Source organism: Phyllobates terribilis, unplaced genomic scaffold, assembly GCF_046119375.1.
Source record: "Phyllobates terribilis strain yellow unplaced genomic scaffold, ASM4611937v1 Scaffold_7__3_contigs__length_470593459, whole genome shotgun sequence".
Taxonomy (NCBI): Eukaryota; Metazoa; Chordata; class Amphibia; order Anura; family Dendrobatidae; genus Phyllobates; species Phyllobates terribilis.
Window position 1 is genome coordinate 44363439 of NW_027362767.1, and position 23958 is coordinate 44387396.

The following is a 23958-nucleotide window of genomic DNA, read 5'->3' on the forward strand; positions in this document are numbered from 1 at the left end:
TCATTTAGTCCAAGCTAATAACTCTAGAGCCCAAAACAAACATGGCCGACAATTTAAGCACGGCATTAGGTCATGTGATGCATTACGTCACCAGAGTGTTCACCAATGAGCAAGTCAGGAAAGATGACAGCTAGTGCCTACGGCTGCTCAGATGAGAAAAATTGTTCGAAAAGCGTTTTTTTCTTTATTTTTTTTCTATTGCGGATGGAGCTAGACTGAACGACAGCGGCGATGCCAGCGATATTCCTTTCCACGTTATACGAATATTCTCCTCTCTTCTACATTGCAGTAGTGTCTATCTGCTTTGTAGTCACTTGTGGGATAGTATTGGGATGGTGAGTGACTTTTTCTTGACATTGTTATAGCGGTCTGCCATCTGTCTCCTTTATTTCCATTTTCTTGCAGCTCTTCACAGTGTTGAGGGAAAATTGGAGCAGTTGGCCATAGCAGCCAATCAGATTCCGGCTCTCATTTCTCTAAAGCCTTTTGGGAAATGAAAGCAGCTATCTGATTGGTTGTTAAGGGCAAGTGCTCCACTCTACCCTTAGCAACATGTAGACGCCTTGATACCATGACGAGTTTTCATTTTTGCGCTTTTGTTTTTTCCTCCTTCCAAGAGCCATAACTTCATCTCTCTGTCTCCCTAACCGTATAACAGATAGTTTTTTGCAGGATTAGAACAAAAAAATGGTGAAAAACATGCAATTCCTTTATCATTTTAATGGGTTTAGTTTTTACGTCATTCATTGTGTAGTAAAAATGACCTGGTAATATGATTCTCCCGGTCAATACGATTACGGTGATAAGAAACTTGTGTAATTTATTATTATTATTATTATTATTATTTTATTTTAATGGAAAAAAAATTCAGAAGTTTATAATAAAAATAAATCAATTGTGTCGACATTAGGTTAGCTGCGTTTTTTTTGCAGCTGGAGATGTCGTTCTTATTGGTATCGTTCTGGGGGACGTATGATGTTTTGATTTTGAGCGGTGACCGAAAAACATCAATTTTTACTATTTTGATTTTACATTTTTGCTCCAATAATTTTTTATTTTCATAGTTTGGACTTATACGAATGCGACACTACTGGATATGATTATTTAACTTTTTATTCTCTTTATTATTGGACGGGGCGGTGAATCAAACTTATGTTTTTTTTTATTATTTTAATATTTTTAAAACTTTTTTTTTTTTTTCAACTTTTTTCAGTCCCCACTAGTTTGGGAAAAGTGTCTAAGTGAAGTCATAAAATGCGGCAGATTTAATAACGACGAGCGCTGCAATATTAATGTGAAATATCTGTGTAAAGTAAACCAATCTGTGAATGGTATAACACTAGAATGATGCTCCAAAACTATCCACCAGCGTATACCGCTGCGATAAATCCCCCATGTGAGTATACCCTGATAATAAATCTACCACACTTATTTTTTTTTGCCGTTGCAGGCGAGGTCTCGATGTTCCCGTTATACTGAGAAACTCAGAAGAGAGGACGTCCAATACCTTCATTTGTAAGAAGCAGATGAAGGAAGTGAGGAATCCCTTTGGCTTGGAAATAGTTAATCCAGATACAGCCACAATAGAGAGTAAGTGATTCAATTTACTGGAGGAGATAGAGGGGGTCTTTCCAGGAAACGAAGCAGCATGGAGCGGGGTCCCCCCAAACATCTGTGACCATTTCATTATAGGACGTTCCAGATGCTTGTAGCAACCCACCACTTGGTGATCGGTTAGACTTCAAAGTCAAGGACCCCCCAGTGGTTCCTGGAATAAGTGACCCCCTATGGTAAATTTATCTTATTAAGGCTATGTTCACACTTGGCATTTTTTCAGCGTTTTTTTATGCAAATTTTCTGCTGCGTTTTACCGTACCAGCAAAGTATATGAGATTTCAGAAATCTTATGCACACACCTACGTTTTTTTGTCCTCAGTATTTTGTGCTTTGCATGTATTTTTGCACAATAGAGCATGTCACTTCTTTCAGCATTTTTCAAACATTGAAAGTAATGGGTGATGAAAAAACGCTGCAAAATACGCAGGTATCAGATTTTGCAGCTGTTTTTTGTGATGAAATGGAATCAGATTTTTTTTTTTTGCACTAAACTTTATCAGCATGCACAAGAGACAAATGTAGCATGATACAAATGCAAGAAAAACTAAGCAAACCTGATTTTTGAAACGCTGAAAAAACGCCTAGTGTGAACATTGCTTTTCATTATATTTCAGTAGGCTATGTAACCTTCTAACTTTTCAGTTATTCACTATTTTAAAGATCTCTGCTTGCTGTCATTAAATAAGGATATTCCTAAAGGGATTGTCCAGGACTATTTTATTTTTTTATACTATGGGCCTAAAAATTAACAGGCCAATAGTTGCTAACTACATGCCTGTTGTACCCGGCACTGACTCAGACCAGTCACCGACCGCTCCTGCTGGTGATTCAGCTGCTCCCTGTCATCAGCACAGCTTTTCTTCTTCCGGGGTATGACTGCTGACGTCATGCTGATTGGAAGCTTGCTCTCCATTAGGCAGCGAGGAGTCAGCTGTCAATCAGCATGACGTCAAGCTCCGTCAGCAGAGCGGATGAGAAGCCGCTGCTCTGTCGATGTGACGTCAGCAGAAGCTGCTGAATCTCCGGCAGAAGTGGCGATCTAGATAGTATTTTTTCTTTGGAGTTATCAAATACCTGCTTGTTAGTTTTTAGGCCCGTAGTAAAAAAAAATTAAATAGATTGCAATTAAAAGAAATTGCATTTAAAATCTTGCAGATGGTAATAACCCTTTAAGAATAGGAAGATGTGAGGTCTCACTTGGCATTTACATTGAGCAGAAGAGCGGGTGATCATGCTGCTTGATCCAGAGTGATGGCTGCAGGGCAGAATGCAGGTTTCTTATTAGGTAACAGGGGCTGGGCAGCAGGGTGTCTAATCCTGTTTTATTTGCTTTCTCTGCATAGATGGGGTTACACTGAGACCAAACTGTCTGGAGAAATGTATCCTGTCCTGTTTCTGGGGCTGCAGTGTACAGAAAGTGCAGGAGGCTCTGCAAAAGCATGTCTACTGCTGCCAGATACAGACCCCGGGAGTATTGGAGGACGCCCTGTATAGTGAATACTTCTACAAGGAGCAACATGTGTATCCTTTTCCAACTACCGGTAGTAAGTGCAGCTCTGGAGTATAATACAGGATGTAACTCAGGATCAGTAATGTAATGTATATACACAGTGACTGCACCAGCAGAATAGTGAGTGCAGCTCTGGAGTATAATGCAGGATGTAACTCAGGATCAGTACAGGAACAGTAATGTAATGTATGTACACAGTGACTGCACCAGCAGAATAGTGAGTGCAGCTCTGGAGGATAATACAGGATGTAACTCAGGATCAGTAATGTAATGTATGTACACAGTGACTTCACCAGCAGAATAGTGAGTGCAGCTCTGGAGGATAATACAGGATGTAAATCAGGATCAGTAATGTAATGTATGTACACAGTGACTGCACCAGCAAAATAGTGATTGCAGCTCTGGAGTATAATACAGGAGGTAACTCAGGATCAGTAATGTAATGTATGTACACAGTGACTGCACCAGCAGAATAGTGAGTGCAGCTCTGGAGTATAATACAGGATGTAACTCAGGATCAGCACAGGATAAGTAATGTAATATATATATACACAGTTACTGCACCAGCAGAATAGTGAGTGCAGCTCTGGGGTATAATACAGGAGGTAACTCAGGATCAGTACAGGATCAATAATGTAATGTATGTACACAGTGACTGCACCAGCAGAATAGGGAGTGCAGCCCTTGAGTATAATACAGAAGGTAACTCAGGATCAGTACAGGATAAGTAATGTAATGTATGTACACAGTGACTGCACCAGCAGAATAGGGAGTGCAGCTCTGTAGTATAATACAGGATGTAACTCAGGATCAGTACCAGGGTCAGTAATGTAATGTATGTACACAGTGACTGCACTAGCAGAATAGTGAGTGCAGCTCTGGAGTATAATACAGGAGGTAACTCAGGATCAGTACAGGATAAGTAATGTAATGTATGTACACAGTGACTGCACCAGCAGAATAGTGAGTGCAGCTCTGGAGTACAATTCAGGAGGTAACTCAGGATCAGTTATGTAATGTATGTACACAGTGACTGCACAAGCAGAATAGTGAGTGCAGCTCTGGAGTATAATACAGGATGTAACTCAGGATCAGTAGAGGGTCAGTAATGTATGTACACAGTGACTGCACAAGCAGAATAGTGAGTGCAGCTCTGGAGTATAATACAGGATGTAACTCAGGATCAGTACAGGGTCAGTAATGTATGTACACAGTGACTGCACCAGCAGAATAGTGTGTGCAGCTCTTACCAGCTGCTGCTCAGTGTGCTGATTACGGGTGTGGTGGCTGCAGAGCCTGCTGTGTGCTCCTGATCTCTCTGAGAACCAACACCTCTCCACCTGGGGACCTGCTCTCTCTCCTACCCAGGGAGGGAGCGGGTTTCTGGGATGAGTGATGGAGCCAAGTCCCAGGCTTCTGCTTCCTGAACCAGGCCGGCGGGGGTAGGAGAAACCAGCAACCGGCCTGCACACCGGAGGACTCGGGGGTGAGACGCTCCACCAGGAGTCGCAGCAATGTGGCTCCTACTCCCCCTGGGACTGTGGAGACTCCCAGAAGCCGCAAGGCTTCCAGCATGGAGGTAAAGCCTGACAGCGGCGTGCATGATGGCGCTCCTTCCGGAGGAAAGCTGAGTGCTCACGGAGGTGAGGCCGACCTCACTGAGGGGGGTCCACCTATGCCTCCCGGGTCATGATCCACCTCTGTGAGTATGAAGATGCAAGTAAGCTGGTTAGGAGACTTCGGGAGGAGCTGCGCTGCACAAGCGCAAAAGCTGCAGGTGCCTCCAAACAGAGGAAGGCTAAACTCCAGGCTGAGATAAAGAGGCTGACCAGTGAGATTCATCTGCTGGAGCTTAGGAAAGCCACCATCAGGGAGCAGAGTGGTCCATTCAAAGAAAAACTAATTAATGAAGACTTCTACAGAGAAATGGCTGATACCAGAGAGCAAAGGCAGATGGGCCTGCAGCCTGAGAGCCAGGTGGATGATGAGAGTGATGATGACCAGCAGGAAGCCCCACCTGGCAGCCTGCAAAGTCACCCGCAGGCCACGTGCAGCGAGCTCCCTGCAGGACAGGCGGCAATGGCATCCGGTCTCAGTTCTGCCGGCTCTGGGGAGGACAGTGACAGCAGCGGCCAGGGAGGGGCGCTAATGGCGGAAATAAAGCTCCTGGAGTCCCCAGTGTGCCTCCAAAACTGCCATCTTGGTGACGATCTACCAGAAGAGGCACCTGGGGGCCACAAAAAGGCTAAGAAGACCAAGCCAAAGCTGGACAGTGAGGGCGGCCCGGCGGCGGGCGTTCGGTCAGGCCACAATGCTGCGGTGCGCTCCTCAGTGGGAGGGGGGAGCGGCCCGGTGTCAGGGGCAGCTCCGGTAGCCTCGGCACCTCTGAATGCTGTTGCCGCTGATCACTTAGTTGAGGAGCGGCGGCAGTGTGAGAGGGCTGAGCGTTTCAGTCCTCCCACCAAAGTGCTATTCTGTGTTGGCGCCGCTGGTCAGGAAGATCCTGATGCTAAAGATCAGCGGCGCCTCACATCGGCTAAAGATCAGCGGCGCATCACTACAAATTCAAAACAGCGGAAATTACCGACTGATGATGTGGAGGGCACACACAAGACCAGGGGTGAGGTCGCCTCCAGTTCTATGGAGATGACTGAGCCCCTTGTGCCTGATGCGGAGGTCAAAAGGTCATCCACCATTGTCACTGGTCCAGCAGGAATGAATGTGGTGGTGAGTGTGAATGAGGCCAATTCATTGTCTAGTGGTGTTGTTGCTAGTTTGGTGGAGGGTGAGATGGAGGTGGGTAATAGTGATGCTGTTGGGGCTGATGTAGTCACTGGTCCGGTTGCCCCCCCGGGGTTGGCAACGCCTGTCCAGAGTTATGCCAGTGTCACCAACGGGGCAAATAGGGCATCCTCCTAGTCTCCGGGCTTTGGGGACGGCATGTTGCAGCGGCGCCTTCTGGAGGCTCTAAAGAAGGGGGAGAGATCACTAATGGTAGAGGGTCGAGAAGTTGATCTATCCTTCTGGATAGAGAGGCATGGCCTCGGGGCCTTCCGAGAGCAAAAAGGGGGGGATACAGTGTGGTCCCTCCCAACAGCCGGGCCAGGCAGTGTGCGTAGGAATGTGGTCCGTCTTCGGTGGAGGGGCAGTGATGCATGTCCGCCAAGGTCTAAAGTTGTGGATCTCCTGCTGAGGATGGGCTTCAAGGCGATTGAGATCTACGCCTTGATACATCCCTATTCCACGCCTGAGTTTGATGTCAGCTTTGTTCGGCCGGAGGGGCTTGAGCTCTTCTGGACGAATTATGAGTTGGCAAAAAATGAGCCCGGCTGGCGAGACTTTGCCGTTCTCTCGCCAAAACCAGATCAAGAAAGTGACCGTGATGACTCGTAACGAGTCGCTTTCTTGTTATGACATCATGAGTAGCTTGGTCGGTATGGAGAGGTGGTGGAGATTCCAAAGAAAAACCGCGACGAGTTTGGTATCTGGTCATGGGCCTGGACGTTTATGGTAAAACTTAAGCGCTCAGGTGGTACGGTTGCCCACATTCCATCATCTGCCTTCCTGGGTAGGGATCGTATCCTGGTCTTCTACCAGGGGCAACCGAAGCTCTGTCACAGGTGCGGAGACCCCACACACTTCAGTGCAAACTGCACTGTGCAGAAATGTGCGTTGTGTGGGGGGGTGTCGGCCATCTTGCTGCCTCTTGTGTGGAGATTAGGTGCCACCTGTGTGGTGAGTTAGGTCACCCATTCAGCCGTTGTCCTCGCTCCTTCGCTAATGCAGTCGAGACCCCGGTGGGAGAAAGCCGTGAGGCCGATTCTGCTGGGGAGGGGACTAGCAGGGGTGGGGGAGCTGAGGGGCCAGGGAAGAAAAGCAATAAAAAGACGCCTGCCCAGCTGAGGTGTCTGGACAAGCGCAGACAGGAGAGGGAGCGGGGCGAGCCACAGGATACTGGGGCGGCCCCTGTCCTGGATGCCAGTGTTGCTGCTGAGGCCCCGAGGGATAATGAGTTGGATGAGGAGGTCAGGAGGATCCACAGGGAGGAAACCGCCTCTGCCTCAGAATCCTCCCATTATGAAAGTATGGATGAGGATAATAAGCGGTGGCTAGAGAACAAGCGTAAACTCGGCACCAAAAATAAGAGAAAGAAGTGAGATAAAACATGTTCTCCCGCTCTGACCAAGTTACCTAAGGAAGGTAAAACTGACTCCCCTCTAGTTGGTCTTTCTAACCTGTTCCAAGCCCTTGATAACATCTCTTCATCTGAAGAGGAGGCTGAGGGTGAGGTTCCGGCTTCGGCGGAGCTTACAGGGGGCGTCGAGTCTCCTTCTCCTGGGGATGCAAGGTCCTTGGGGGGAGGGACTGGCCCAGAATCTGGAGACGAGGACGAAAAAAGAAGGAAAAATGTGGGAATGGACACCTCTGTCATTAAAGAGGGGGAAGGATTCCTCGTCTGAGGCAGAGGATAAGGGGAGTGGGAAGAAGAAAGCCACTCAATCACCAATGATGGCGGTACCCACTTCTTTGACGCTGGCGTCCATTAATGTCGCCAGCATTAAGTCAAATATGGCTAGATTTGCGGCCTTTGATTTTCTCAGCCGGGTTGAAGCTGACATTTTCTTTTTGCAAGAGACCAGGCTGCCAAATATGGCAAAGGTGTTTATAGCTAAGAGGGAGTGGAGACTCGGGCCCTCCTGTTGGTCTCTTGCGGCCGAGCCTTATAGAGGAGTGGCGGTCCTTTTTACCGCACCGGTAGAATGCCGACGGGTTATTGAGTTAGAAATGGGGAGGTGCCTGATATTAGATGTCTTCATGAAGGGACAGGAGCTTCGGCTCATTAACATCTATGGTCCCCAATCTAAGTGGGACCGGAAGTGTCTCTTTATGAGGATCAAGCCCTACCTTTTTACGAGTCAGCAGGTCGTCTTTGGAGGGGACTTTAACACTGTCATGAGGCCCCGGGATAGAGGAGGTTCCAGAGACAAGCTGACTTATGATAGCGTCGCCCTTAATAGTATAGCTAGTGAGGCTCGCTTGGTGGATGTCCACATCCGGCACACCCCAGGCCATGAGGGATTCACCTATCATAGAGGTAACTGTAGGTCCAGGATAGACAGGTTTTATTTAAAGGAGGAAGCCATCTCTTCAGCAGTATCTGTTGTTGAGGTGGAGTTCTCCGATCACTGTATGATTTTGTTTTCCCTGAATGTTACAGAGACCCCCCGGATGGGAAGAGGCTTTTGGAGGCTCAATTCGTCTCTCTTGGAAGAAGCGGAGATGAGACAGTCCTTTTTGAGGATTTTCTTCAGAGCCAGGTACCCTTACTGGATCTTTGTAGTAGTAAGTCAGAGTGGTGGGAGATGTTTAAGAAAAGGGTGGTGAGATTCTTCCGCCAGCTCTCGAGCCTCAGGAGCCTGGACAGGTATCGCATGTATCAGGGCCTGAGGAGGAAACTCGAGCATCTTTTTCTCAACTGGAGGTAGCCGCGAGGAGATCTCCAGAGTGAAATCTTTGCTAATGAGGTGTCAGTATGATAGACACGCTTCTTTGGTTTTTGAGAGGGATTACGGGAAGTACCGCTCGCCCGACCCTTACAGAAACTGCAAGATGTCAGTGAATAGTAAAGTTGTCACAGGACTGGTTGACACTGCGGGGTCCCTGAAAAGATCCAGATCAGGGATCCTGGAGGTCGTCAGATCCTTCTACTCGCACCTCTTGGGGAAGAGGGATCTGGATTGGGATGAGATGTTGGCTTTTCTGGCAGAAGCCGTCCCCGAACCAGGGGTAGACCCCTCTCTTGGCGTTTTGACAGAGATGATCAAGGAAGAGGAAGTTAAGTTGGTGATTGAAGGGCTTGCCCTAAAGAAATCTCCCTGTCCAGATGGCTTAACATCTGAATTCTATAAGACCTTTAAGGACGCCTTGGTTCCCCTCTTGACTGAGGTACTCAATGAGTGTCTTTCCTCGGGCACTCTGCCAAAATCAATGAGGAGGTCTGCCCTGATCATCTTGTCAAAGGGTAAGGACTCATCTTGCATTGAGAATTGGCGTCCCATAGCGCTTCTCAATGCAGACAGGAAGGTTTGGGCAAAGGTGCTGTTTAATCGGCTGGTGAAATTTGTGCCCCGACTCCTTTCGGGAGCCCAGCATTGCTCTGTTCCGGGCCGCAGTACAATTAGTGCTGTACTCTGTGTCCGAGAGGCGGTGGAGCAGGGTAGGGCTGGCCACTGGAAGGGGTACATGCTGTCATTGGACCAGGCAAAAGCGTTTGGTCGGGTTAATCATAAGTACCTCTGGTCTGTCCTTCTGAGATATGGCCTGCCGGGGGGGGTTTGTTAATTGGCTTAAGACCTTGTACGCTGGGGCTGAGAGTTTCCCGCTTGTGAACGGTTGGATTGGCAGCTCTTTTGAGGTTGGGTGTGGTGTTCGCCAGGGTTGTCCCTTGAGCCCGCTGCTGTACATGTTTGCGATTGACCCGCTTCTTAGGAGGGTGGAGCGTGGACCGTTGGTTGGGATCGGGATGGACCAGGCAGCACCGGAAGCCACTCTGAGAGTGGGGCGTATGCCGATGATGTCACCGTTTTTGTTTCCTCTGATGGGGAGGCAGATTGGCTGATGTCAGAGGTAAATCGCTACTCGGAGGCATCCGGGTCTAAGATCAACCAGGATAAGTGTGAGAGTCTGTGGTTGGGAGGAGGAGATCCTGGTTTTGATCTCCCGGACACCTTTCCAGGACCCAAAGTCTCTGCAAAAGTTCTTGGCATCTAATTTGGCCAGGGGGATTACCCCAAACAAAATTGGGACAGCAGGCTAGAGATCACCACTCAGAAGGTGAACCAATGGAAGGGTTGGTCTTTGACCCTAAGGGAAAGGATAAACCTGATCAAAACTTACCTGCTCCCTTTGCTGATCTATCTGGGCAGTGTGTGCATCTTGCCGGAGCCTCTCTGGACTCGGGTCTACAGTTTGTTCTTCCAACTGTTATGGGGGAATACACTGAACCTGGTCAAGAGGGAGGTTACTTACCATACAAGGAGACTAGGAGGGTTGGGTATGGTCAACCCTGTGGTATTCCTTGTGAATACCTTCATTAAGATCAATATTGCAAACCTCTGGAAAGAGAGGGCTCCTCCGTGGGTATTCTCCTGTAGGGGATGGTTTCAGCCTTTCTTCCAGGAATGGGAGACAGGAGGGCAAGTGAAGGTTCTACGCACACCGCATGGACATCTCCCGGCTTACGCTACCGTGGTTCTGAAGGTAATTCGCCGGTGGGGTCTGGGAATGTGGGAGGTCAGGACTCTGCCAAGGAAGCTCCGTGACAAAAGGGTTCTGTTGACCCATTTTCAGAGGCCTCTGGCGCTCAGGGATTGCCCAAGTCGGGATTTTGGGGTGGGTCTGCATCTTTTGAATTCTATCAGGATCCCCTCGAAGTTTTGGGACTTGGCTTGGCGCTGCTTCCATAGAAAACTGTGTGTGAGGGACAATCTGAAGTGTAGGAGCTCTGAGGACAGGAACTGTCCTCGGGAGCATTGTGGTACCATGCTTGAAAGCATGGACCACTTCCTGCTTCGTTGTCCCTTTAACACAGAGGTGTACAACAGGGTGGGCGCCTCCACTGGCTCGCCCCGGCTGGCCGGTCTCTCTTATGCGGAATGGGCCTATGGAGCATTCGGGGACCTGGGTGGTCGGGACCGCTGCACCTTATTTCTAGTTAGTGCAGTGGTTAGGTATCACACGTGGAACGCACGGTGCTTAGTATCGACGCAACGGAAAATCCTCCCAGTGGATGATGTGTTTAGGACCATACTCGGTGACCTGGTGAAGGTGCATTCTCTGGAGTATGAGAGACTGGGTACACGGAGGGCCGCTCTCCTCTGGAGGGGCTTTTCTTTTAGTGTGCCCTAGTCTGGTCATCTCCTCTCCTGGTGGTGGGCTGCTGCTGACACCATAGATTTTTGTTTTGTTTTGATCAGTAGACAGTGATGTAGGGCTGCAGGCACCGAACTTGGGCTTTGCTAGTTGTGGTTATTGTATTGTTTGTTATTGTATTGTTTGTTTCTGTATATATTTTATATATGGGTTTGGGTGTAGGTGTTAGGTTGGGTGGTGGGAAAAGGGGGGAGGTGGGTTCATCTTGTGGGACACTGGTTATTTGGGTGAAAAACTGGCACTGCCTGATCTGGCCTATGGACGTTGGACATGGACTGAGGCATGAGGCGCAGGACCAGCTCTCAGGTCAGTGCCGGGGTTGGGAATGGTGGGCTTGAGTGTGGGGTGTTTTGTTTAGTATTGTATATATTTGTATAGTTCGTATTTATTTTATATTAATTTAAAAAAAAAAATTTTGTATATATTTGTCAGCTATTGTTTATTTTATGTTTATTTTATTTATTATTTGTGGTTATTATTTTCTTTGGTAACCGGACCAGAAGTCTGTAGTGTAAGTTCTTATTATTGTGTATATATGTATAATATGTGTGTGAGGAGAGAGGGAGCGGCTGGACCAGTTCATTACACTGTTTATTTTCTGGTTATTAATTTTGTTATGTTTCTGTTATTATTATTGTTATGTTTTTCATTTTTATAATAAAAGATCTACAGGATGTAACTCAGAATCAGTAATGTAATGTATGTACACGGTGACTGCACCAGCAGAATAGTGAGTGCAGCTCTAGAGTATAATACCGGAGGTAACTCAGGTTCAGTACAGGATCAGTAGTGTAATGTGTATGCACAATGACTGCACCAGCAGAATAGCGAGTGCAGCTCTGGAGTATAATGCAGGATGTAACTCAGGATCAGTACAGGATCAGTAATGTAATGTATGTACACAGTGACTGCACCAGCAGAATAGTGAGTGCAGCTCTGGAGTATAATACAGGAGGTAACTCAGGATCAGTACAGGATCAGTAGTGTAATGTGTATGCACAATGACTGCACCAGCAGAATAGCGAGTGCAGCTCTGGAGTATAATGCAGGATGTAACTCAGGATCAGTACAGGATCAGTAATGTAATGTATGTACACAGTGACTGCAGCTGCAGAATAGTGAGTGCAGCTCTGGAGTATAATACAGGATGTAACTCAGGATCAGTAATGTAATGTATGTACACAGTGACTGCACCAGCAGAATAGTGAGTGCAGCTCTGGGGTATAATACAGGAGGTAACTCAGGATCAGTACAAGATCAGTAATGTAATGTATGTACACAGTGACTGCAGCAGCAGAATAGTGAGTGCAGCTCTGGAGTATAATACAGGAGGTAACTCAGGTTCAGTACAGGATCAGTAGTGTAATGTGTATGCACAATGACTGCACCAGCAGAATAGCGAGTGCAGCTCTGGAGTATAATGCAGGATGTAACTCAGGATCAGTACAGGATCAGTAATGTAATGTATGTACACAGTGACTGCAGCTGCAGAATAGTGAGTGCAGCTCTGGAGTATAATACAGGATGTAACTCAGGATCAGTAATGTAATGTATGTACACAGTGACTGCACCAGCAGAATAGTGAGTGCAGCTCTGGGGTATAATACAGGAGGTAACTCAGGATCAGTACAAGATCAGTAATGTAATGTATGTACACAGTGACTGCAGCAGCAGAATAGTGAGTGCAGCTCTGGAGTATAATACAGGAGGTAACTCAGGTTCAGTACAGGATCAGTAGTGTAATGTGTATGCACAATGACTGCACCAGCAGAATAGCGAGTGCAGCTCTGGAGTATAATGCAGGATGTAACTCAGGATCAGTACAGGATCAGTAATGTAATGTATGTACACAGTGACTGCAGCTGCAGAATAGTGAGTGCAGCTCTGGAGTATAATACAGGATGTAACTCAGGATCAGTAATGTAATGTATGTACACAGTGACTGCACCAGCAGAATAGTGAGTGCAGCTCTGAGGTATAATACAGGATGTAACTCAGGATCAGTAATGTAATGTATGTACACAGTGACTGCAGCAGCAGAATAGCGAGTGCAGCTCTGGAGTATAATACAGGATGTAACTCAGGATCAGTGCAGGATCAGTAATGTAATGTATGTACACAGTGACTGCAGCAGCAGAATAGCGAGTGCAGCTCTGGAGTATAATACAGGATATAACTCAGGATCAGTAATGTATGTACACCGTGACTGCACCAGCAGAATAGCGAGTGCAGCTCTGGAGTATAATACAGGATACATATACCCAATGGAAGAACAAAAGCTGAACTGTTGGTTATAGAAGGAAGTCAAACTCAATGTGTCAATAAAAAACCTTTATTTCAGCAACATATGATTACGTGGTTGCACTGTACAAGAGGTGTGCACACACACAATTAAACATTAAAATGTGGAAAGAATATTATGTACATAAAACTACTAAACACAATAAATTAATGTCTATCCGGACCAGGGGTTGTTAGGAGTCACAATAATAGCTATAAGTAATCTGCGCAGAAGTAGATTTCAAGGAAGAATAATTGATGGTAGTGTTAGGTAAAGATCGCAGTATAGGACCATAGTGTCCTTTCATGTCGAGAACTATGCTGGGTAATTATTCACAGAACAATATCTCATCACGAGAGAGAAAGAGAAGGATACGTCAGCCTAAGGACCTACATTATATTTGTAATTCACAAGAAAAAATAAGAGGAAACCCCTCCAGATGGCATAAGAGTACAACAAGTCAATGTAAAGTGCATGTAGGGAGAGCCATCACTGATTCAAGGTTGGTGCTGTGCACAAAATACTGAATAACAGATAAAGAGGTTTGCAATAGCCATGTAATCTACTGAGCAACAAACAACGCCATGTGACACCATTATATATGCTGAATGTACTATTTAGGCCAGATGCATACAGTGAAGGAAATAAGTATTTGATCCCTTGCTGTTTTTGTAAGTTTGCCCACTGACAAAGACATGAACAGTCTATAATTTTAAGGGTAGGTTAATTTTAACATTGAGAGATAGAATATCCCAAAAAATCATGAAAATCACATTGTATAAATTAACTAAATTTATTTTCATTTTGCTGTGAGAAATAAGTATTTGATCCCTTTGGCAAACAACACTTAATACTTGGTGGCAAAACCCTTGTTGGCAAGCACAGCAGTCAGAGGTTTTTTGTAGTTGATGATGAGGGTTGCGCACATGTCAGGAGGAGTTTTGGTCCACTCCTCTTTGCGGATCATCTCTAAATCATTCAGATTTTGAGGCTGTCGCTTGGCAACTCGGAGCTTCAACTCCCTGCATAAGTTTTCTATGGGATTAAGGTCTGGAGACTGGCTAGGCCACTCCATGACCTTACTGTGCTTCTTTTTGAGCCGCTCCTTTGTTGCCTTGGCTGTATGTTTTGGGTCATTGTCTTCCTGGAAGACCCAGCCACGACCCATTAATGTCCTGGTGGAGGGAAGGAGGTTATCACTCAGGATTTTACGTTACATGGCTCCATCCATTCTCCCATTGATGCGGTGAAGTAGTCCTGTGCCCTTAGCAGAGAAACACCCCCAAAACATAATGTTTCCACCTCCATGCTTGACAGTGGGGACGGTGTTTTTTGGATAATAGGCAGCATTTCTCTTCCTCCAAACACGGCGAGTTGAGTTAATGCCAAAGAGCTCAATTTTTGTCTCATCTGACCAGAGCACCTTCTGCCAATAACTCACAGAATCATCCAGGTGTTCACTGGCAAACTTCAGATGGGCCTGCACATGTGCCTTCTTGAGCAGGGGGACCTTGCGGGCACTGCAGGATTTTAAACCTTTAAGGCGTAATGTGTTACCAACGGTTTTCTTGGTGACTGTGGTCCCAGCTGCCTTGAGATCATTAACAAGTTCCCCCAGTGTAGTTTTAGGCTGATCTCTCACCTTCCTCATGATCAAGGATACCCCACGAGGTGAGATTTTGCATGGTGCCCCAGATCGATGTTGATTGACAGTTATTTTGTATTTCTTCCATTTTCTTACTATTGCACCAACAGTTGTCTCCTTCTCACCCAGCGTCTTACTTATGGTTTTGTGGCCCATTCCAGTTTTGTGCAGTTCTATGATCTTGTCCCTGACATCCTTAGAAAGCTCTTTGGTCTTGCCCATGTTGTAGAGGTCAGAGTCTGACTGATTAACTGAGTCTGTGGACAGGAGTCTTTTATACAGGTGACTATGTAAGACAGCTGTCTTTAATGCAGGTAACGAGTAGATTAGGAGCATCTAACTGGTCTGTAGAAGTCAGAACTCATAATGGTTTGTAGGGGGTCAAATACTTATTTCTCACTGCAAAATGCAAATAAATTTATCTCATTTATACAATGTCATTTTCTTGATTTTTTTGGGGGGATATTCTATCTCTCAATGTTAAAATTAACCTACCCTTAAAATTATAGACTGTTCATGTCTTTGTCAGTGGGCAAACTTACAAAAACATCAAGGAATCAAATACTTATTTCCTTCACTGTATATGCAAAGTATATATGTCAAACAGAATATATGTATCTCTTAGGAGTATATAAAGACACAATACCTGGTGGTCCGGAAGGACTCTGTTACTTATCCATACATTACAGGATAAGTAATGTAATGTATGGATGCATTCACATTGTGCAATATTTATGCTGTTGTGACAGAATATAGAAATCATGATATTTTGATAGTAAGATTTCTGCTATTCTATTGTTTGGCCACTAAGTGGCGCTGTTTCGCAGCCAATTGAATGCATAGTGCTGTCTATGAATCGGTCCTAGAGGAGATTGTTCTGTAGATGACTTGGACTTTATAACACACGTCTATGTGGTTTTTGTCAATAAAACGTAGTCATTGTATATTAAAAAAAAAAATCAGAATATTTTTCATTTTGCTTTCTAAACCTCTCTGCTTGCTGTCAGTAAATAGAAAGATTATGTTTTAACAATGTTGCTTTGATTCCTCACAAGTAAATGTTTGTCTTCTGTATTGTCTTCCCGGCTTGGGTCCTTTTGCCATTTGCAGCCTCGTTATTTGGGTGATGACTGCGGAGAGTATGATCATGACTCAGGAGTGACTGTATCATGGGTGGAACGGCCACGTATTTATGGGGAATCTGGACAAAGGAAGAGTCCCTGACATACACTCTTTACTGGAAAAATGCCTGCAATATCCAGGCAGCGCTGAGTATTTTGGACAATATGGGCATTTTTGAGGATATTTTGTGCTATGAGAGTTGTTTCATTGCACAAAACGCATCAGTGCTGTGTTCTATGGAAAGACCTCTGCTTGCTGTCAGTGAAAATGAACATCCTCGTTTATATCCAGAGACTGTACATACCCAGGAACAGCTGAGGGTTTATTATAAAAGGATCCGGTATAGACAAACCTCCATGAGATAAAAGCATTTGCAGCCCAACGTCACGTCATCTGCTGTAGAGACTGTTTGCTGCAATGTGTCAGCACAGGTAAAATGTAGCAGGCTGTGTGCGATTTGTCTTTACAGGATACAATTGTAGCTGTTGATCGGTGCAGGTTTCCAGCCAGAATGTTTTCATTCACTGAAAACAACCAGAAGTGATAAAAATGGCGATGCACAAAGTATGTCAAAAAGTTGCAAAACTTTTCAGTCTACAATAATTAAGTTTTAAACTTGGGTACAAATGTCATAGATGGTGACAGGTTCACATTGCGGAAACTTTACTCTCAGTTGATCATCTGGAAAATTAGCGGCGTCAAACAGTTGAAGAACACATCCATTATTTTGGTATTAGTGAGTAACATTATGCGTTGATATATGTGATGATAAATGTAGTTACAGTTCGCTTTTAAGAGTGAAAATCCTATATCTGTTCTCAGGTGACTACTTTGGTGTGCGTACATGAGGAATATCCTTATTTCTGGCCATTATATGACTCTTGTTTTGCATTTTTCACCACTTTTCCCTTATGTCTCTAATATTCACTTGTCTCTGAGCTAGTAGGTGGAGGCTATCTGTTATGATGTCCCCCATACACAGCCCATAGAGGCATGAGGGATTCCTGGAGGACGTTATACAGCAGTACTGAGCAGTATAGCTGTGAATCCAGGTATGGATGATATAAAACACTTACTAGAAAGCTGCAGTCTTTGATGTGCCAATCCGTCTTGGATACAGAAACACACAGACATGAGGGACTCCTTTCTCTATGTAGTACATGTGCAATAACAACAAGATCAGGGAGGACATTATACAGCAGTATTGAGCAGTGTAGCTGTGAATCCAGGTATGGATGATATAAAACACTTACTAAAAAGCTGCAGTCTTTGATGTGCCAGTCCGTCTTGGACACAGATACACACAGACATGAGGGACTCCTTTCTCTATGTAGTACACATGCTATAACAACAAGATCAGGGAGGACATTATACAGCAGTGTAGCTGTGAATGCAGGTATGGATGATATAAAACACCAAGCTAATCCCCCTATGATGTGCCAGTCCATCTTGGACACAGATACACACAGACATGAGGTACTCCTGTCTACATGTAGAACTTGTGCAATAACAAAAGCATCAGGGAGGACATTATCCAGCAGTACTGAGCAGTGTTACTGGTAATCCAGCTCTGAGGGTGGAATAAACACTTACTAGAAAGCATGAGCACAATCTCTTCCTGTTCTCGGTCAGCTGTAATCTGGTTCCTGAGTGAGCTGGCCGTCCTTCTTGGTCAGATTTTTGTTTTTCAGAGCAAATGATGAGTTCAGGAGGGAGGAGAAGAAGTAATTCACAAGTGGAGAAAGAAGCAGAACTCTCTGATACAATATATTGCAAACTCTTCTATTTGCATGTACTATTTAGCTTACAACAGTGACCATTTAACCTACTTTACAAAAAAAAAACTTGGGTGCACAGTAGGCCACCAGGAATTCAGGGAACACATCAGTCGCTGAGCCACGTATCTTACTAACCACTGTTTGATTGTATCAGCATTGTGGTGCAGTGAGTAAGACCCCCCTCTCTTAATCATCGTCTGCCACTTACATGGTGAATGCAGCATTTTCCTGAACACTGATTCAGCGTGCAGAAACAAAGCAAGGAGGAAATATTAATTCAGCTGGCAGAGGACAATAAGATAGAAGATTTTGGCCCTGTGCCCCGTACTCTTTATCCTCTCGTAGCCCTGCTGACAATGTCTGATGTGGATGACCGGGACTTATACCCCATTGTAAGTCTGCAATAATGCATGAATAGCTACTCACACACGCACATGATTGATGATTGCATATGGCCGCCCTCCGCTCTGAGATTTCCTCCTTGTTTTTACTGGATGAAGATCAGTAAGTTGTGGTTTGTTGTTCTCGGGTCACATTTCATCATGGTGATATAAAGGGAAGCCCCGGAGTTAATTATTTGCATATTTTCATGTCGATTATAGAAAGTCCCTGTCTTTCCTTCGCTGACTGACATGCATGTTTTGATGCCTCACCTGTTGTGGGAATCACAATGTTAATACTTCTCACAGCTGAGGGTTTGCTACAGTTGTTTCCAGTCCATTATGACCTTATCATTCTGCACCGACACATTGTAGCAAGTCATAAATGTGGTGCTGATGTGGAGGATTGTCTAGACTGGATGCAATTGTCACACACTTTCAGCTGTGACAAGTATTAGTTCTGTACAGAATTCTGGGCACAAATCATTTTTCTCACAGCAAACTGAGATCTTGAAACCAAATTTCCAGACAGGTTTCCATCATCAGGTTCAACTTCTCACAGCTGAGCATTTGCTACAGTTGTATCCAGGGTATAACATCCTCTATGGCCTCATCATGCTTCAGGATAAAAGAGAGGATTGTGCAGACTGGATGCAATTGTTACAAACTTTCAGCTGTGAGAAGTAGTAAATCAATACAGGTTTTTCTGCTTCTATTCAATGACAGCAAACTGAGATCTTGAAGCTGGATCGTCAAGCAGATTTAAAGGGGTTATCCAGGACTAAATCATTATTCTTATTATGAGCCAAAATACTAACTAGTTAGCAACTCCCTGCCTGTTCTACTTGGCGCTGGCGGTTCAGCTGCTCCGCGTCACGTCGTCAGCAGCTCTTCTTCTTCCGCTCTGTTGACGGGTGTGACTGGTGACATCATGCTGATTGACAGTTGGCTCCCTGCAGTTAGGCAGCGGGGAGCTGACTGTGAATAAGCATGATGTCAACAGTGCAGAGCGCAAGAGTAGCGTCTGCTCTGCGGAAGCTGCAGAATCACCATAAGGAGCGGTCAGTGACCACTCTGTGCTGTCAGACATCGGTGCTGGGTAGAAAAAGCAGGTAGCAACTCCCTGTTTGTTAGTTCTTAGGCCCATAGTAAAAAAATAATATAGTTTTGGATAACCCCTTTAAGTTCACCTTGGACCTAACACTTCTCAAAGCTGGGCAGTTGTTACAGCTGCATCCAGGCGATACAATCCTCTGTGATCTCATCACCCTCCAGGAAAAAAGAGAGGCTTGTGCCTATGTGAGGATTGTCTAGACTGGATGCAATTGTTACACATGCTCAGCTGCGAAAAGTATTAGGTGCCTATGGGTGAAAATATGTATGTTTCCACTCACTGACAGCATATTGGATCTCCAGGTTTATTGTCAGCTCTTTCATCAGACACCTCTACTGATACTAATACCTGTGTCCATCCTGAGCTTCCTGATTCATGAGTAGATTGCACAGATTTAGTGCTACGTAACCTTGAGATAAAGTGGGGTGACAACCCCTATGATCACTGAAACGACTGCTATTGAGGGTTGTCGCCCCAGCCGGAGGAAGTTTGCAAAAGTTGCGGCAAACTTTGTCGCCGTCGGTCACGTGACCCTCGGCTGTGTGCGATTTTCAGCATAATGATCCATCTCACCCATTCGTTTTCGGATTTGTTCTCCTGAAATCTGAGCCGTAGGAGACAACAGTGAAATTTGGCATTTTGCTGACACAGACGTTTCCCAATCAGCAGCAGGAGCTTGGGTGGAGCGGCGTCTATTAAACACCACGTGGAGGTGATTTCCAGCTTCCCTTTATTGCTGACTGCTTTATTCCATGTTTTCCAGTAGATTTGATTGGAGTCTAAACTTAACCCTGAAGCTGAATCCTCGAATCCTCGGGTTCTGAAAAGTTCTGCAACTTTCTAATAAACTTCACTTTTACACTTTTTTAACAAGATCCCTGCTTGTTGTCAATGAATGGAAACATTCTGTGTTACAGGAAAGCTGTAATCCAAGCTTATTACTCATTACTGTACATTTAAAAGGTAAAAACAAAACCTGTCCTGGCCGAGTTCTGCTCACACAGCTGCAGTTTGTTTCAGTGTATCAGCCTAGATAATGTTTCATGAGCTATAAAAAAGGGCAGTTTTCTTTGTCTTCCATAATGTTATATTGGCGAATACATGACATATTACCCAATGTACACCTATAAGTGTCTACACTGGTCATCTCCTTACAGGTGGCCATGCTCACCATCATTCACATCCCGGACAGAAGTTACAGGATGCCCTGCAGGATCATGTACCAGTATCTGCTGACTGCACAAGGTCAATTCTATGACCTAAAGGTAAAGATTTCTCAGACTTGGTGGTAATTACTTGGCTTTGCAGGGTCTAGTGAACCCCTGGTCTTTACCCTTAGACTTCACATGCTGGGCCCCTGGGTTACGTCTGCGGCATAGCTGCTGACTGGGGGAGAGAGTTGATCACTGCAGTGGTGTAGTATCACTTTATCTGATGATTGGAGCTCAGGGATTAAACTTGACAAGCAGGGTCTGAACCAGAGAGGCAGAGTCAAGGACAAAGTCCTATCCCGATGTGTAGTTAGCCTAGGGCTGTTGAACCTCGCCTCGGCTGTTGTTACTGGCCGGTTACCCAGACCTCCAGAATGGTCCCTAGAGCTGTGCACCATACGGATGGTCTGTGGGAACTAAGTGGCAGTACCTGATAGGATCAGTGCAGGAATAGATGTAGATATGTGTTATGCAACAGAGCTGATTTTGTCACAGAGTCCAATGCGGAGCCAGCAGCTGTACAGCAGGCTTGACTTGACTATATAGCAGAGCTGAGTTTGTCACAGAGTCCAATCCAGAGCTGGCATCGGCATAGCAGGACAACCCAACAAAGTAGTACAAGTAGCAAATCTTGGTTTGTCACAGAATCCAGGGCAGAACTGGCCATTGGAATAGTGGAGCTACCCAGCAATGTAGCAGAGCTGGGTTTGTCACAAGGCAAAATTGGACAGTGGTATAGCAGAAATGCCACGATAGCGGCATGAACACCACCTACCTGAATACTCAGGCAGCAAGCCAGCTCATATGGCCTGCGAGCATGATCTCACAGTAGGGCTCCATCCTGACATGGCAGCCTGAAGAGCAGAGGAACCCAACAGCAGCAGGGGGAAGATGCATCACCTGGCCCTGGATCCAGGAGTGGCGAGTAACAGTATATATATATATATATTTGGACATTACCTTTAAGAGCTGAATATATGACCTGTATATTTCTTACTTCTAGCAACTTTACATGTCTGTGAGCGATCACGCAGCGGAGTCCGCAGAGGCCGGGACGGAGGACGTCTCCAGAGATAAGGAACTGCTGGAGAAATTGGGGATATCCGAGGAGGAGCTGCAAGAGAACAGCGCCAAGGACTGTGTTGTGTGCCAGAACGACTCTGTCAATTGGGTACTGTTACCGTGTCGGCACGTGTGCCTGTGTGATGGCTGCTTACTGCGCTTCCAGCATTGCCCAATATGCCGGCAGTTTGTTCAAGAAACGTTCCCTTTACGTAGCGGCACAGCGGCGGCAGAGTCATGAACTGCAAGCAGCAAGACCGCATTCAGTGCACGTTTCCTCACTACAAATATTCCTCAAAGTGAGTGGCCACCCGTTAACGCCATTTAAAGAAAAAAAAGTTCAAAAATTCGGTGCAGATTTCTTTATCGTGGTCAAAATCCTTCTGTCTGATAAGAGCTGCAAATCCACTTCACAGTTAAACAGGTAAATGGTAAAATTCGATCTACCTGCAACTGCCACTAGGGGGAGCTCTCTGCATACCATTTATATGGGGTTTTAAGGGATTTTATGACATTTACCAGCATTGTGATAGCATAATAAATTAAACATAATTCACTTTCTTAAATCCTCCACTATTCCAGTGCTGCCTCTACTCTAGTCCCCACAGGTCCATGTTCTTAGTTGTTGTGATTGCTGCAGCCAGTCACTGGCCTCAGTGGTGATGTTTGCAAGGGCTTCATGTGACTGTGGAGACCAGTGATTGGCTGCAGCGGTGAAGTGAATGATGTATGGCACGTAACCAGCTTCAGAATCCACGGGGACTATAAGAGCAGGAGATGATAAGTTGGTGATTGTTGGGGTCCCACCAGTGGGACCTGCACCAATCCTGGGAATGGGGCTGTGGACCCCTCCATTGGAATATTGCAAGTATGTGCACCACCGCTCCATTCATTGACTATGGGACTGATAGCAGAGAACAGAGCTTCTCTATCTCCATAAACCACATATACATGGAGCTGTGCTGTGCATGCTCACATTACTCCAACGGAGGACTTCAGCGCCCCATTCTCAGGATCGGTGCAGGTCCCGGTGGTCGGACACCCAGCAATCAGCAAATTATCACAATACGGATGGATTGGAAGAGACCCTTTTAACTCAATAATAAAACCATATGTAGTGCGCTCCCTCTAGTGGTGGCTGCAGGCAACGTGAATTTTATTTCTTAACTCTACGGAGGGGAATGGGAGCATTAGATCAGAAAAAGAGAATTCTGGGCACTAAGAAGATATATTAAGAAATGAATCAGCGCGGAATGACTGATCATCTCTGATGAGGACGAGTCCAGGACTCAGGAGGAAGTTTGTAATATGCACAAGATTTATCCCTTAGAATGGAAGAACTGGTCTGTGCAGTAGCATCTTATGGACAAGTCAGCGTCACTATGGCATAGTCACTAACTATATTTATTTTATAAGATTTTATTCCTAACATGTTGCAGTTCTGCAAAAGAGGATAGGCCGGATGGTGGAGACCGCAACGTGTATTGAAGCCTATGCTGCATGTTAGATTGTAAGCTCCTGTGTGTAAGGGTAGGTACAAGGTGACACATTCCCTGTGCTTCACACCATGATGCCGTCCTATGAAGATTAATGTGTTTGCGCTCTTATATTGTAAAAAAAAAAAGGAAAAAAACAACTTATATCTACATGGAAACCATCTACAGTGGGGAAAATAAGTATTTGATACACTGCCGATTTTGCAAGTTTTCCCACCTACAAAGAATGGAGAGGTCTGTAATTTTTATTGTAGGTACACTTCAACTGTGAGAGACAGAATATAAAAAGAAAAAAACAGAAAATGACTTCGTATGATTTTTACATAATTAATTCACATTTTATTGCATGAAATAAGTATTTGATACAATAGAAAAACAGAACTTAATATTTGGTACAGAAACTTTTCTTTGCAATTACAGAGGTCAGACGTTTCCTGTAGATCTTGACCAGGTTTGCACACAATGCAGCAGGGATTTTGGCCCCCTCCTCCATACAGATCTTCTCCAGATCTTTCAGGTTTCGGGGCTGTCACTGGGCAACATTGAGTTTCAGCTCCATCCAAAGATTTTCTATTGGGTTCAGGTCTGGAGACTGGCTAGGCCACTCCAGCACCTTGAAATGCTTCTTACAAAGCCATTCCTTAGTTGCCCTGGCTGTGTGTTTCAGGTCATTGTCATGCTGGAAGACCCAGCCATGACCCATCTTCAATGCTCTTACCGAGGAGAGAAGGTTGATGGCCAAAATCTCGCGATACATGACCCCATCCATCCTCCCTCCTGTACAGTGCAGTCGTCCTGTCCCCTTTGCAA

At 45.4% G+C, this 23958-nt stretch overlaps 1 protein-coding gene across 1 annotated transcript; it reads left to right on the forward strand.

Annotated features, from left to right (window-relative positions):
* The first annotated feature begins 118 nt into the window (after positions 1 to 118).
* Positions 119 to 23294, forward strand: CGRRF1 (cell growth regulator with ring finger domain 1). Its single transcript, XM_073638461.1, has 6 exons — positions 119 to 335; positions 1451 to 1590; positions 2961 to 3138; positions 18130 to 18277; positions 20537 to 20644; positions 21594 to 23294. Exons 1-6 carry the CDS (start codon positions 232 to 234, stop codon positions 21891 to 21893), a joined length of 978 nt encoding a protein of 325 aa, XP_073494562.1. The 5' UTR covers positions 119 to 231; the 3' UTR covers positions 21894 to 23294.
* The last annotated feature ends 664 nt before the right edge of the window (positions 23295 to 23958 follow it).